We start from the raw sequence: 14873 nt of genomic DNA, 5'->3' as shown, positions 1-14873 counted from the left end.
ACGCATCTACCCAAGCGACTTGGAAAAATGAATGCGGATGCCAGCACAACTCAACATACCCAAGGCCACTCGAGACTGGTATGGAGATGACATTGCCGTACGGAACCACGTCTTTGACCACATGCTCAACGTCTTTTGACTTCACGGCGGCGAACAAGTCGATACACCTGCCTTTGAGCTCAAAAGCTACTTGACGGGAATGTCTGGAGAGGATACAAAGTTGGTGTAAGACCCCAGGGTAGCAGACGCCAAAGTCTTATACATAGCGGCTGAAGTCTTCGAGGCACTCCAGCTACCCGTCGGGATTAGGATCAATCACCGCTTGATCCTGAACGGCATGTTTGCAGCAATTGGTGTCCCACAAGCCCTCTTGCGTCCCATTGGCTCAGCAGTCGACAAGCTCGACAAATTTCCGTGGAGCGAAACCAAGAAAGAAATGGAAGAAAAGGGTCTCGAGTCCAGTATCGCTACCGAACTGGGTGAGTATCTGCTGCGAGAAACAGTAGCAGATATTACCTCGAAATTGGCACTCCTTACTTCAGACACATTCCTATCGACCAACACGGACGTAAGACAAGGCGTGGAAGAGATGGAACTGCTCATGCGATATCTCAGCGCCTATGACGTCGCCAAATATGTCCAACTGCAGCTGTCGTTAGCCCGAGGACAAGACTACTACACTGGCCTGATATATGAGGTTGTCCCTCAGTACCAGGCAAGCACATCCATTGGCAGTATTCCAGCCGGAGGCCGGTACAACAATCTTGTAGGCATGTTCAGCGGTCGAGACGTTCCATGCGTAGGCATATGATTTGGCATTGACCACATATTCGCTCTACTGCAGAGTAAAGAGCAGAAGAAGCCGGTAATTTACAGGCGCAACATCGATGTTTGGATAGTGATTGCACCGAATAGTAGCACCTTGATTGAACAAGGGATGGTTCTTGCGAGAGAGCTTGGGTACTCTAGCATCAGCGCTACATTTGACGCAAAAGCCGATAAGCAACCAATGAGGCAGGTAGATGCTGCCGAGAAGACGGCGGCGATGATAGTGTTGTTGGAAGATGATGCAGTCTCTGGGATACGACTCAAGATGGCCTCATTGTCGGACAAAAACATCGACGCCGCAGCGCCTATCCCCCGCGACATGTGGTCGGCGAGGTGAAGAGGCGCCTCGCACACACATAGGCTGAGTGCTAGAAAGCCTCACTGCACACTGCAGATCCTATTCAAGTCGTCAGCCCAGTGTCTCCTTGTCCCACAACCAACCGTCCCCTTTTCCCTTTGCGAGTCCATCACACATGCGCACATACACGTACGTATATGGATACTACCCCTTGCCTATATACTCACAGCCGCCAACGCACATCGTCCAACCGCCCGTCGTTCCGCGCGGACCGAATAAAAAGCCTAATGTTCCCCTGTCCTGTCAAACGAAGCCACCTTGCCAGCCAGCCAGCCGACCCTCCCCAGCGTATATTACCCGGCTCAATATACCGTATACTCGACGCTTGGACCCTATAACCCGGCGCTCAGTTCTAGACGAACAACGGGGGCGCGTTAACGGCAATGATCAGTGACTTGCATGGTGGGTGGGTGGAACAAAGGAGACGAGGATACATGACTCTTTTTTTTTTCCTCTGATGCCCGTTCCCCAACTGCCGGTGGGTTTGTTTTTGCAACCTCCCCCGGGAGCGATCGGCCTCGCATCGACGTTTACCGGGCCTAACGGTTTTCGCGTGTTTGACGTTGATGCACCATGTTTGGTTGGTTTCGATTTTCGATGTTTGTTTCTCAGCCGCTTCTGATTTTTTTTGTTTTTGCTGGCCCGCATCTCATCTCACGGTGGAGATCGGGCAAAGGGCAACGGGTAGATACGTATTGCGGGGTCGGGGTAATCTATCTGGTTCAGATGCGGGACGTGTGATGACGATGGTGTTATGCATGGTCATGTCGAAGGATGCAGAAAAAAAAGCCCTCACCGTTGATGTGACGAGCGAAACAAAAAAAACAGTTTCCATGCTAGTTCATCACACTGCTTAAACCTTCTCACTAGAACCAAACCCCCCCCCCTCCCCCAGCCCTTCTGACACGGTGGCCAACACACCGCACATTCCACACCCAGTAATATGTAGTGACTTTTATTTGTTTATTTATTTTTTTTCTTCCCTCCTCTTCTTCGTTGATTCTCATCTCCTTGCCCTGCTCAGCCCAAGTCCCCACATGTAACTATAACGCACAGGGGGGCAGGTATATCTGATACCAACTAAGTCAGCCCTGTCTCTATCTGTGTCTCTGGCTCACGCACACGCCCGCGCGCCTCTTCATCCCCTTTAGCGGCCAGGAAACCCTCGCTTGTCGTTCCGTCGCGTGGACATACCGTGCAAGCCGGGCGATCTGCCTTAAATGCCAGCTACCCACCCATGGCGCCAGCAGCCGGCACCAGCGAGCCAGCAAGCAGGGGGGGGGTACTTTATTTCCGCATCCGCATGCTCCAGGCTCAGATACACGGTAGGTGGGCGTCCCGACGCGAAGGCAGCCGCATTAGCAAATATCTACGTACTTATGCCCGTTTTGGGCTCAAAATAGTCGTTGTGTATGGAGTTATACTTGATCCAACGCTTTGTCCATGTACGTACCTTTTAGGTTTGATATCCGGACGAATTCAACCACACCCACCAACGGCTGCGGTGATGCACTTGTGACGCCGAGAAACACACCCGTGAAGAAAGAGCGGTATAGGAAGATGGAGGGTGGGAGGGATGTGAGCACATGACCATAATCACGCGTCGCCTGCGTATCTTGGGAAGAAATTGGGTTTGTAAGCGCACAGACGGAAACAGCCATGTTTGTACATAGATAGGTACACGTAGGCTGGGCTAGAAGTCTAGAAGTAGGTAAGCAAGTAAGGAAAGGCAAGGCTGAGAACTCTTTCTCATTCGCTGCTTACTTGCTTACCACCATGCCACGCCCACGCCACGCCACGCCCCGCGGCCGTTGCGGCTGCATCGCAGTGCTTACCCGCCGATCTTGGCCATTCCACGATGCTCCGTTGATAGTACTTGTCTTGTATCCATCTACCAAGTATCCATTTGCCCCCGCGAACGTGGGGGTTACCGCAAAACACCGTTAGATTTGCGGGTCTTGGATACATAGAGTGGACGCAGGCACTGGCACTGGAGCAAGTTCCAAGGAACACGCTTGACTTGACATAGCATAGTAGTTCCAGGTTGGTTGGACCTACCTAGCCATGTTCAGACTCAAGTCTCAGCCAAGTTCAAGTTCCAAAGTCAAGTGACCTTGTTTGGCATTTTCAAAGAGACAGAACGCAAGAAAAGTGGTGGGGTAGTAGTGGAGGAAGGGGACGAAGGGGAAGGGGGGGGGTCCCTTGTCCTTTTGTCCTCGTGCACATGTATGTTTACTATCCAGGTATCCCGATCTATCCATGTACCTACCTACGCACTTACTACTTATTATCAAGTAGGTACCAATGTGAGAGTGGGGGGGTACAAACATAGACATGAATGTGGGGGTTCGTCGTCCCCTACTACCCTACTTCACCTACACACGTACCATGCAAGATGTAAGATGTAAGTGTAAGATGTAAGATGAAAAAGGGGGCTATGGCGACGCGCGGCATGCAAAAGACTTGGTTGCATGTACATGGGCGAAGCCGACCATGCACCCGACTAGCAGTAGTTTCTCGTACATCAAGGCAAACCACACCCGCTAGCCAACTAAACTAACCAAGTAGCCGCGTATATGGTGAGCGGTGCATTTTCTCATTCGTCGTCGCAACCAGCCGGAAACACCAAACGGTCGCGAATATGAGGCGAGGCGTGGCATGGCATGGCGTGGCCTAAGTAGCGTGCGTAAGTCATGTGCGCGACAAAAAAAAAAGAAAGACATGTAAAGTAGGCAAGTAAAGTAGTGTCGGTGACGCCGCTGCACATGTGCATGTAGTATGTAGATTGAGTATATACATGTACATATGACAGGGTCACGAAAAAAAGAAACAAGGACATGCAGGTTCGGGGCATGGAGGGATATGCAAGACTGGGACGGGGACGGGGACGGGGACTGGGACTGGGACTGGGACTGGGGGGGGGAAGGGGGTTCGTCGTTGACGTGGTGGGTTCTTGGGATGTTTCGGCGTGGTGGGGGTACGTATTTACTTACTTGGTGTCGAATGCAAGTGGGAGTCGAGTGTTGCTAACTTTGGCCTTTGTTTTGTGCATCCGTGCCAGACACTTGAGAGAGAGAGAGAGAGAGAGAGACACACACACACACACACACTGAGAGAGGCATTTTTTCCCTTCTTGCCGCCACCCTCAATATACCTATATCCACTCGTTTTATCGGCGTGTAGTTTATTTTTGTTTGCCCGTTGCATGACGAGCTTGGGTCACGTCTGGTGCGGTGCGGAAGCGTCGGGGGCTACAGAGGTGGCTTTCAAAAGTTCTTGCTAAGGCGCGGATCCATCGGACCGAACTCTCGTGATAACGTTTCCATTATTTACTTAGCGTGCAAGAAATAATGCCTAATATAGTTAGTGTATTACTGTAAGTGTATACTTTAGTAGCTATTATTCTCTCCAAACTCCCATTTTAAGGGCTTTTAGTTGCGAATATAGTATGATTCTTAGTCTTCGGCTATATTTTCGGTGGTAACCAAGGAACCCCTGTCAGCAAGAACTTTTGAAAGCCACCTCTGTAGTTACTACGGCTTATGCTTGGGACCAGAATACGCCACAACGCCCAACCATACAAGGCACGCGCTGGGGCTGGAGCCGTCCTATGACTCATCAGGTCCCGTCCTGGCATGCCTCGACATGGTCAATTGGGCATCACTTGGAAGCAGAACAAAGCATGCCGGTACTCGTGGTAATCAGATCAAGTAGTTGAATTTGCTTTGATGCGAATGCCATATGCTTTCCGACGCAACGTCGTCGTTGTCCTCGGACAAGATCGACGCCGCGATCCATGTCCTGAACATCCCATGGGGGGGAATTACACTCCGGTACCTCTATATCAAAATTGCTTCTTTACGCAGACAAAGGGGAGAGACAGACGTTGCCCAGAACGCTGAAAAGACACTTCTATGGGCGGGACAAAACAAGACAAGAGTGCGCCGACACAATGCACTCCAAATGGGCCGACAGAAAATGACACAATGAAATATCCAAGCTGGTTGGTGGAGATGACTGACAATGGGAAACCCTCGATCCTTTTGCTCTTCCCACATGGTGAGACCGCCAGTAGATCATGAGAGAAGGAAATAACATAAGTCGTAAAATATGCACAGAGAATATAATGGCTGGTTTTTTTTTCCCGTAGAGGGGGGCGAAACGAAGCGCAGCTGGCTCTGCGTGATGAGCCTCCTGGGCTGTGGTATAAGTAGATGATGATGATGATAAGAAATAACGTATTAGGTCCGTCGGAGTGGTTCCAAGTGTGGTGGTGGTGGTGGGATTGCAGTCGACAAAGGCTTTATATAGCTCGAGGTGTGTTTGGAAAAAGCCTGAGCACAGGTGGGCGAGACTGTGTCGTGGTGGCTGCACGGCTGCGTGGCTTTGTCGGTTTTTCTAGCACCACAGGAGACGACGCAAGCAACTTGGCCGCGCCATCAGAGAGAGCAGCCTTGTGCTGGCGCGCCGTAGCACGAGTCGAGTGCTGAGAGTCACGACCAACCATATCGAGCGATTCTTCCAGCTCGTCCTCGGCCGTCATGTGGTGCCCACGCCGTGACCCCCGCCGAGCAAGGTCAAGCGAGGCCTTGAGCTCAGTCGCAAGAGGATTCGTGGCTTGTCGCTCCTCGTCGTGGGGCGCTTCATCGTCGGAAGCGAAGAATGTCCTTCCTTCCGAGGCATGTCCTGGCGGCGTCATGTCGTCGTCCTCACGCAAGCAAGCAATCTGCTCAGCATACTGATCCGACAAGACACTGACCCCAAGCTCCTTTCGGTTACGGCGAGAAGGAATCAGCTCTGGTACACTTCCGGCCGAGCTCGCTGAACGGCGAACCGGTGAGCTCCACAGACCAGAGCCCTGGATCGAAGACATTAGGCTGCTGTCGTACGAGCTTCGCCTGCTAAGTCGGACGTGACTGCTGCGGGCAGAGCTCGTCGTACTCGGGCCCATGTCGAGCATTGGAAAGTGGCGATCAGACTCGGCGTACTCGTCCAGGAGATCTTCATAGGTAACATCCCGCGTGTCCTTGTACTCCTGAGGTACCAGTAACGAAGGACTGAGAACGAAACCCGTCTCGTTGTTGTAGTGAGTAGAGTTGTACAGATCAGACGGCGTCGTCGGTAGTCCCGTACTCAAGGTCGAGGTAGATATGGCAGAGATGGGGTCTAGGTCTGGCACGCTGTTGGAGCGGGGAACAAGCAGCGACGAGCGGAAACTGCCCGAAGGGAAGCAGTCGCGGTCGATGGGAACGATTTGAGATTCGCGATGGTTGTGCGCATACGCAATCGATGGGATTTGTGAGTGATGGGCGCCGTGGTCAGATGCACGGTCCCATTCCAGATCGCACTCAGCTTCGAGCGCATTGTCGTAAATGTAGTCGACGTCTTCCTCCCACGACTCCTCGATTGCGCGCCACGTGTTGGACTGGCGACGATGCAAAGGCTTCCGAATCGACATTCTGCGCGAAAAGCTCGTGGGGCCCAATGTGTCGGACTGCTGCGACGAGGGCCGTGAGCGCGAAGGCCCAGCCCGTGGTGAGACGTCCAACTGAGCTCGAGCCTGTGTCCTGCCACTGACTGGTGACTGTTGGTTTTGGAACGAGAAGGCTCCAAAGTACGACTCTTTCGGCGACGTAGGGCTCTTCAACGGCGGCTGCGGTGCAGGCCTTGGGCTCACGAAGTGCTCTGGCTCCTCGGCAACGTCTGCGAGACTCGGGCTAAATGGAGGCGTCGTCGCATGGATGGCCGAATCGTCTGGTGTAGTTAGAGCATGGCCAAAGTACGAAGTGTCTTCTTCAATCTCTGGCAGGGGCTCTGGGGTTGTCACAGCAGACAGTGAGAACGAGTCCCAGATACCAGACTCTCGCTTATAACGAGACAGTCTGCGCGCAGCCGACATCTTGTCTTCGTATGCAGCATCCAGAGGATTGTGGGGTGAAACCAGTGGTGCCGACGTGAGAGAGGGACCATGGCTGTGCTTGCGAGGGCTCACACCGGGCTGAGAGAAGCTCTCGATGGACCTGGCTAGACGGAGCGGTCGGCGCGAGGGTTGAAACTGCACAGCATAGTCGGGAGCAAAGTTGATTTCGGGACTGTGAGGTGGAGAGGCCACGCCCACAGACGGAGATTGTTTTTCGGCATAGGCCAAGTTTTCGGAAGAGAAGTTGCTGAAGTAGGGGTTGCTGGTGCTTGGTGCAGAGCCTGCGTGGTAAGGGTGTGCGACGTGCCCTGCGTGGGAGCCTGGGCTTGATTTATCGCTGGCAGCTTGCTCGAGCGCAGCGAATTGGTGTCGATCGGTATGAGAGAGGTGTTGAAAGTCAAATGGAGTAGAGATGCGGCTGATGAGGCTCGTGGCTGTAATAGAACAGAAGAAGAAGAAAAGAATAAGTCTTCAGAAGGCCCAAAGGGGGGGGGGATGAATGATTGGCAAAGGTACTACTTACATGCGTCTTCGGATTGATTGGTACCCCTTCTGCTCTTTCGTAGAATCGACGTGCGCCTGTCGGTGGCCTCTTCCTGTTCGTCGGCAGCGGGGGCGGCAACGACGCCCGTTTCGCTCAATCTCTTTCCTTTCTTGCCTCGAAACAAGGACCTCCTCGAGCCGGTGGATTGGTGGCCCTTTTCATGCCATGAAGACTCGTGCTCGGCCATGTCGTGCTGGCCGAGGGAAAGCAACGAGGGCGTCAAGGAAGTTGCAGTGTTACTCCGCGACCTCAGATTGAAGACGGAACTCCGCCGGGCGGGGTTGAATCTGTGGTGGTGGTGGTCGGGTGAGTGGGTGCCGCCATGAGACGTGGACATGGAACGTTGATCGGTCCAAGGATCCTGAGCAAAGGCGGGAGCCTGAATTCCCGTTGCCTGGGAGTCTACTGACGATTGTCGAGAACGCGGCACATCGTTCTTATGAAATGAAAACATGTTCTCCAATGCGCGTAAGCGGAACCGGAAAGCCGTAGTCTGGTGTACTCAATTGGGGGTTGGACTGTGCAGGTCTCCACAAATGGCGGGCAAATGGTGTCCAAAACCCACAACCATCCAGGTTGCAGGAGCTACCCTGGAGCGACAACGAGAGAGAGAGGTATGGCGCGCACAAGGGAGTGGGTGGTGTGAGTTTGGAGTGGCCAGGCCTGTACGACTACCGGACGCGTCAGTGGGTCTATGCGTAGTAGGGACCACTGGAGCATGATGCGTTAGAAGTGGACGGGGGTGTTTGCGGGTTGAAGCTAAGCGATGCGAAGTGACTACTAACCTTGGCCGAGGCTTGGAATACCAGCGGGTTAAACGAGGGCAGAGGGGACAGTCCAGAGTATGCAATAAGAGTCAAGGTAATATACGGGAAGGCCCAGCAAGGAAGCCGGCTTATTCGCAGGGCAGGAGGGGACAAGAAGGCAAGGAGCGTTGTCCACGGACCAGGCCACTGTGTGCCTCAGGCCGACGGGTGATTTGAAGGGACTCGGGCTCAGCGTCGTGGCAGACGAGGATGCGACCAGGGAGCTTGGGGTGAGGCAGAAGTGGCGGGTGGGCACAGACCGAAGTGAGACAGGAGGGGGGGTGGTGGTGGTGGTGGTTGCGAAAGCCACACCACACACACGCGCGAGCGCGAGAGAGAGAGATGGACAGCGAGGCGACTAAGGAGCGTGAGCGGTGCCGGGCAACCATGCGTGGGTGGGATTATCTGGAGTAGGAGTAGGGCATGCCGTGACACGACACGGAGGTGGAGGAGGATTTGTGGCCGGTGAGGTGTCGAGTGCGAGCACGAGTAGGGATCATGTCACTATGTACACTGGGCCATGGCGGCTTGGTGCAGCGGCGGAGGAGCATGTGGAGAAGGCCTTGGGTGCCCTGTGCGCTCCACCATGCTGGCTAGTGACATCCAAGGCGTGCAGGGACAGGGGTGGCAGCCGCTGCGAGGGCCAACGCCTGGGCGTGTGCGACTTGCTTGTAGTGGTAGTGGCTGGGGAGGGCGGCAGCAGGGGAACCGACCAGGGCCGTGGTCGTGACGGGGGAGCGCCGGCCTCGCATGCCCATAGCCTACGGCGCCTGCGAGCACACAACAGAAGGCGGCCCGACACGTCGGCCTAAGCAATATAACGTCGCAGGGGCGCGCGGCGGGCGCCCTCATTGGCCACAGGCGCCAAATAAAACGGTTAAATCTGCTGCCTGTCTGCCCTGACCACGTCTAGGCCCGGAGGCATGCAGGCCAGAGTGAGGTCCAATTTGCGTCGGAGCCGGCCACATGCTGTTGTGCAACCGAGGAGGATCCGACGACGGCTATCTCCAGAGCATGGTGAGCGCGCGGGTGTGGGTGTGTGGGTATATGTACAGATGGGGGGTGTGGGTGAGTGCGTGAGTGCGTGAGTGCGTGAGTGAGTGAGTGAGTGAGTGAGTGAGTACGTGACTAAGGTGAGTGAGCGAGTGAGAGTGTACGAAGACGAGTGGGCGCACGGGGCGAGCACATAGGGCAAGGAAGGCAGGGAGGGCAGGGAAGGCAGGATAGGGCAGGCAGGGCAGGGGAAGGGGCATGGGAGCATGGCGCTGACGTTGGCGCGGAAGCTGGAGCGTGAGCCGGTGCGGGTGCGGGCGGTGTTGATGGTGTTTTGCTGTTGGCGGCGGCGGAGGTGTTGTTGTGGTTGTGGTTGTTGTTTGTCGGGGATGGCGTTTTGAGGGGAGGGGGGGTTGTGTGTGTGTGTGTGTGTGTGTGTGTGTGTGTGTGGGCGTGGGTGTGGGAGTGAGTGAGTGGGTGTGTGGGCGTGGGCGGGCAAGCGGGATGACTAAGCGGCAACGCGCAATTTGTGCACCGCGCAAGAATACGAGGCGTGTGCCGGGCAAGCGGGCGGCGGCGGGCGACGGAGCATTTGGCATCACAGCTGTTGGTGCCGACGAGTGCCAGGTGCGCATTTCCTCTCTTTCTTTCTTTCTTTCTTTCTTTCTTTCTTTCTTGCTTGCTTGCTTGCTTGCTTTCCTTCTCTCTCTCTCTCTCTCTCTCTCTCCCGGTCTGGCCTTGGGCGCGCATCGTCTGCACCTGCATCTGCTATACATAGGGCGGCATGGACGGCGTTGACGGCAGCCATGGACCATTACATGTACATGTACATTACATGTACCACTGCGGACGGCATGTAGACATGTATGCATGTCGTTGGTGTTGGTGTCGTGTCCATGCAGGCGGTCGCATGTGGTCGCATGCTGCCGCGGATCCATACTATGGCTGTGGCAAAAGGGGATCGCGACAAGCATCAGATCAGCCCGACATGTCAGTGTGCGCGCTTATGTATGCAGATCTTCGCGCTCCTGAGACATGGGCAGCCACTGAAACAGCCGAAAAGAGGCCTACTTGCTGCTCGACACTTGCCGATGACATGTCGCGCTCGACATACCCCGCCCTCCCGCCTCACTTGGCACGTCTCAACCACGGCCATGATACTGCCTGCGCCTTCCACTGCGCCTGCCACTGCCACTGCCAAATCTCGCGCCCCGTTTCGGCACGCACCTGTGCCGACGTCTGCGTCGAGGGCCAAGCAAGCCTGCACCCCCGATCCATGCCATGCAGCACAGCCAGCTACCTTTTGCTGCTGCTGCTGCTGCTGCTGCTGCTGCTGCTCGTGTCGTGGCCGAAACCACGGCAGCAGCATAACAGAGAGCACTAGAGGCTAGCTGGCACGGCACGGCACCCGAGGCCATGCTGCGCTGCGCTGCGCTGGCCGTGCAACCGTGCCGTGTTCATCGTCGCTGTCTGTGTGTGTATGACGAGCGTCCCTGGTGCTCTGTGCCGTGTTTCTTTTTTGTACCTAGAGCCGCATGCACTGGACGCACAAAGAGCACACCGACAAATTCTCCATAGCGCGCCGTGCCCGTGTGCGCTCCAAGTGCCGTGCGAGCACATGGCCACCACCACGATTCTCGCTCGACGGCCATATGTCGTATCATTGGTGCCGGCCTCGCCATGCTTGCATCTTGTGTGCCTGTACGACGTCGTGTCGTGGTGGTGTTGAGGGGCAGTGTGCCGAGCAAGCGTCCCTCGTTCGCCCGCAGCCCCCCCTCTCCCCCTCCTCTGGCCCCTCGCGCCCCTCGCGCCCCTCTCGCCGATGCGGCCGAAGCAAGAGTGCAGGTGAAAGTGCCGTCACGTGCCAAGCATCGCTGCCTGCCGCCCACGGCCTGTTCTTGCCTAGCCGGGGAAAGAGCGACGACATGCGACGACATACCCACGGTGCAATTCCTTGCAACCGCCCCGACCAGTCTGCTCTCCTCTTCTCCCCAACCATCGCCCAACGCACAACACGACCAAGAGAGAGAAAAAAACCCCCCCCCTCACACCCGCCATGCACGACGCGTGCGACACATGGGCCCGCCAACACAGCCTTTGTTGCGCCTTGCCCACTGCACTGCGCACTGCTCACATTTCCCCTGGTTCCTGCAGTGGTTCCGGACCGCACATCGCCGACGACTACGCCATGCCTCCACCTTTTTTTTTCCTGCCGTTCCAGCCAAAGCGGATGCACGTCTTACGCATCCCCCCTTTGCTCTGCGAATACTGTATACTACGGATATTGCCCTGTCCACGGTGACGTCGCTGCCTCGCTGCGCCATGGCCCAAAATAGACGCGAGAAGAAAAGGTCGCCAGCCGGCCTGTCGAGGCTGCATGCACCGTGCTGCCATCTCGCTGGATGCCACCTTGACCCGAGTATCCACCACGCCATGCAGGCGCGTGCGTGCGTTGCGGTCCCGCTGGTAGTGGACGTCTAGTACCAAGTACTACCTACTTATCTTCCTCCACCACCAAGGCCGAGCCATTGCGAGTCGCCAGGGTCGTGGTGGGTGCACCGCCAACCCCAACACGTGCTTCTCCGCTCCTGTTTCCCACCCTGCCTCGTCGTGTACCTGCAGGCCCGCCGCCGTGTCGGCGCTAGGCCCTTTTGGGCACCCGCCTAGGCGTGGGCTGGAACCTCCCACCCTCACTGTTCTGCCCATCTCACCACGACCCCATCCCAAGACCACCCCCTGCCCCATCCCATCACCACGATAGTGCACGCGTCGCACAGCCGGGAACCCATCCCACGCACTCATGATTCGCACTGAACCCAATGCCGCACTAACAAGTGAGACAGATGATGAGTATTCAGTCCAGACTTACCCCGCTTACACACGCCACGCCCGTGCGAGGCAAACCCAGAGCGTGTGTGCCTGGCGACAGTGACGGCAATACATTGATGATCGATTCAATAAAGTACATCCCAAGTACCGACGTGGCTGCTGCTGGCTGCCTCTTTCCCTCTTCCCGCCCGCCCGCCACGTCCGACGTCTAACCAGCCATGCATACTATCCACACACGCCGCCTTTGCTCAACCAACAAAAAAAACAAAGCATAGCGTATGTGGCGCCTCAAGCGTGCCCACCCACCCAAGCTTGGCAACTGGCGGGCGTCGCGTCTGTCCGTCCCATATGCGGGTTATCGCAGCCACATTCATGCTCTCTGCACATCGTTGCGACTCGTCGGCTCGCGCCCACTCGGTCCCATTGCCATTGTCTTGATGCAGCACACGTGCTTCCAGCCAAAGTTTGCCTCGAGCCTGATGGCTGACCAGCTACATGTACACCATGGAAGGCGTTGGAATCAGGTGAAAAATGCCCATCCCTGGACGCTTGGCAACCCAACGACTACGCAATCATGCTACCTAAACATTAAACACATGTATGCTAGCGCCTCTGAAACACGGGTAGCAGATAGTTTTGCAGCTCCTCTAGTATAGTTCCCAGCTGTACGGCCTTGGGACCACCAGTCTCGCTTCACCATGCGCCAATGACCTCAACATGTCATTCAAAGTTTCGGCCCGCACTTTGGCCCTCGGTGCGACGTGGAAACCATTTACACTAGACTACATGGATAACGCTGCAGTAATACGCGGCGGCAGATGCCAGGCCTGCATTTGCCGTCGACCTGTCACAAGCGACCCCATCTGCAACCGCTTGACGACTCTGGGCCCGCCTTGGTGTAGCACCATGTACCTACCAGACGATGCCATGCAAAAGCCCAACATGCAGACGGCCTGCAGCCAGCTAAGCAGAGGCGTAATAGCGCAAGCGACAAAGCATTGCGCCGTCAATGCGCCCCCACAAAACCACCGCTGCCGTCTTGCCAGAGGAGAAGAAGACGTGTTAATATGTCCCGTCTGCCGTGCCGCAGCACCAGCCTCGCCAATCACAATCCATGCCATGCCAACGCAAACATTCCCTCCTGCTGATGCTATCCTTAACCACGGCTCACAGTCTTCTTCTCTTTTGCTTCGCCTCGCTTCTCCTCCCGCCTCCTCGCCTCCTCGCCCGCCAACCTACGCATGTACATGTGTAGCAAGCTTTCGTCTACTAGACGTCAAGCTGCACTGGCCTGCCACACGGCCCGTCACTACGGCAAGGGTTGCGCTCCTTACACTGACGATCCAGAGCCACCAACCGTTCTGAGCCGTGCCGCCCCAGCCAAAGAACTGCAGGCCTGACGATTGGTTAGCCCACCATCCTTCTCGGCTGCTCTCTAACGGGCAGGTGACCGGGCCCTTTACTTTGGTGGCGCACAAAGGGTGCTTACATATTTCTCCTTGCTTTTTTTCTTCTTCTTCTTCTTCTTCTTCTCTTTCTTCGACGACGAGCCATCTCGCAACACGACAGCATCAGAGAAGAGACATTGTACAAGCCTTCAATAGTCCCCTTGACATGGAATATACATGATGCATGCCATACTCCACAGTACAACATCTGTAACAAGACGACCCTCCCGCAGCAACCACCCTCGTCCATCGCAAGGACGCAGCCGTCAAGTCCATGCAACTAACTCGATCCTTTTACGCCGACCCGCATACATGGGCTCCCGAGATCTCAGCATCCCTCCAACATACCAATCAGCTTGCGTCTCTCGTGCCCAGATGCCGGGGCAAGTCGCCCAAAAAAATTGCGCGTGGTTGGGCGCCTATGCCTATCCAGCGAATTAATTACGTACGTACCACGTACAAAGGGAGTGGCCCAGGTGCCCGGATGATACACCCAGGAAAATCCCGATGAGAGAGACAGGAAAAAAACGGGTCTTACTCCCTTCTCTTTCGCCGGCTCTTTCTCGCTCCCTCGCCCGCTTTCTCACGCGACATGGACCCGTGACCAAGGTAGTGGGACAGCACAAAGTATATGGGGGTTTTTTTATTAACGTCAAAGTATAGCGAGTGGCCGAGAATAGCGAGTGACCGAAAATGCCAAGCCCCCATCAACCTCACCACCGTTGCGCAACCATTACAGCGCAACAACAACAGTAAATTGAAATTAGAAAAGGCTAATCTATTTAGAATCAACCTCTTTATCTTGCTTGCAGGTGCGCGAGTTGTGTCCAGTCTCACCGCAGCGTCTACAGCGCCTTTGCGACGGTTCGCCTACTTCAGCGCTCTCTCCCTTCTTTGCCTTCTTCCCACTACCACGCGCCCTAGACTCCTTTAGAGTTGCCAGTTTCTCTCCTTCTTTAATCGTTAGGGTCTCTCCTTTCTGTAGCCGCTTTCTTTTGTGTGATCTCCTTCGCGTGGCGGCTTCATTCGCTGCTTCAAGCTTAGAGACCCGTTTCTTGACTAACACCAACTCATGCGCAATAGTAGTCGCACCTTTAACTAGGTTTTCAACAGCACCTAGCATACTTGTTGGTGAACTATCTAGGTG

The 14873-nt window shown here is 55.4% G+C and overlaps 3 protein-coding genes across 3 annotated transcripts; 2 read left to right on the top strand and 1 right to left on the bottom strand.

Moving 5' to 3' along the window:
• Positions 1–31: 31 nt before the first annotated feature.
• Positions 32–1165, top strand: SETTUDRAFT_159549 (uncharacterized protein; the record flags this gene model as incomplete). Its single annotated transcript, XM_008024794.1, has 3 exons — positions 32–78; positions 238–799; positions 845–1165. 3 exons carry the CDS (start codon positions 32–34, stop codon positions 1163–1165), a joined length of 930 nt encoding a protein of 309 aa, XP_008022985.1.
• A 4303-nt stretch (positions 1166–5468) lies between these two features.
• SETTUDRAFT_127610 (uncharacterized protein) lies at positions 5469–7837 on the bottom strand (the record flags this gene model as incomplete). Its single annotated transcript, XM_008024793.1, has 2 exons — positions 5469–7540; positions 7630–7837. The coding sequence occupies 2 exons, from the start codon at positions 7835–7837 to the stop codon at positions 5490–5492; spliced, it is 2259 nt and encodes a 752-aa protein (XP_008022984.1). The 3' UTR covers positions 5469–5489.
• Positions 7838–12995: 5158 nt separating this feature from the next.
• Positions 12996–13643, top strand: SETTUDRAFT_37652 (uncharacterized protein; the record flags this gene model as incomplete). The annotated part of the gene is made up of 1 exon (XM_008024712.1): positions 12996–13643. One exon carries the CDS (start codon positions 12996–12998, stop codon positions 13641–13643), a length of 648 nt encoding a protein of 215 aa, XP_008022903.1.
• Between the last annotated feature and the right edge of the window lie 1230 nt (positions 13644–14873).

This window comes from Exserohilum turcica (genome assembly GCF_000359705.1).
Source record: "Exserohilum turcica Et28A unplaced genomic scaffold SETTUscaffold_13, whole genome shotgun sequence".
Taxonomy (NCBI): domain Eukaryota; kingdom Fungi; phylum Ascomycota; class Dothideomycetes; order Pleosporales; family Pleosporaceae; genus Exserohilum; species Exserohilum turcicum.
Note: the sequence above shows the minus strand (reverse complement) of the source record. Positions and strands in the feature narration are given on the sequence as shown.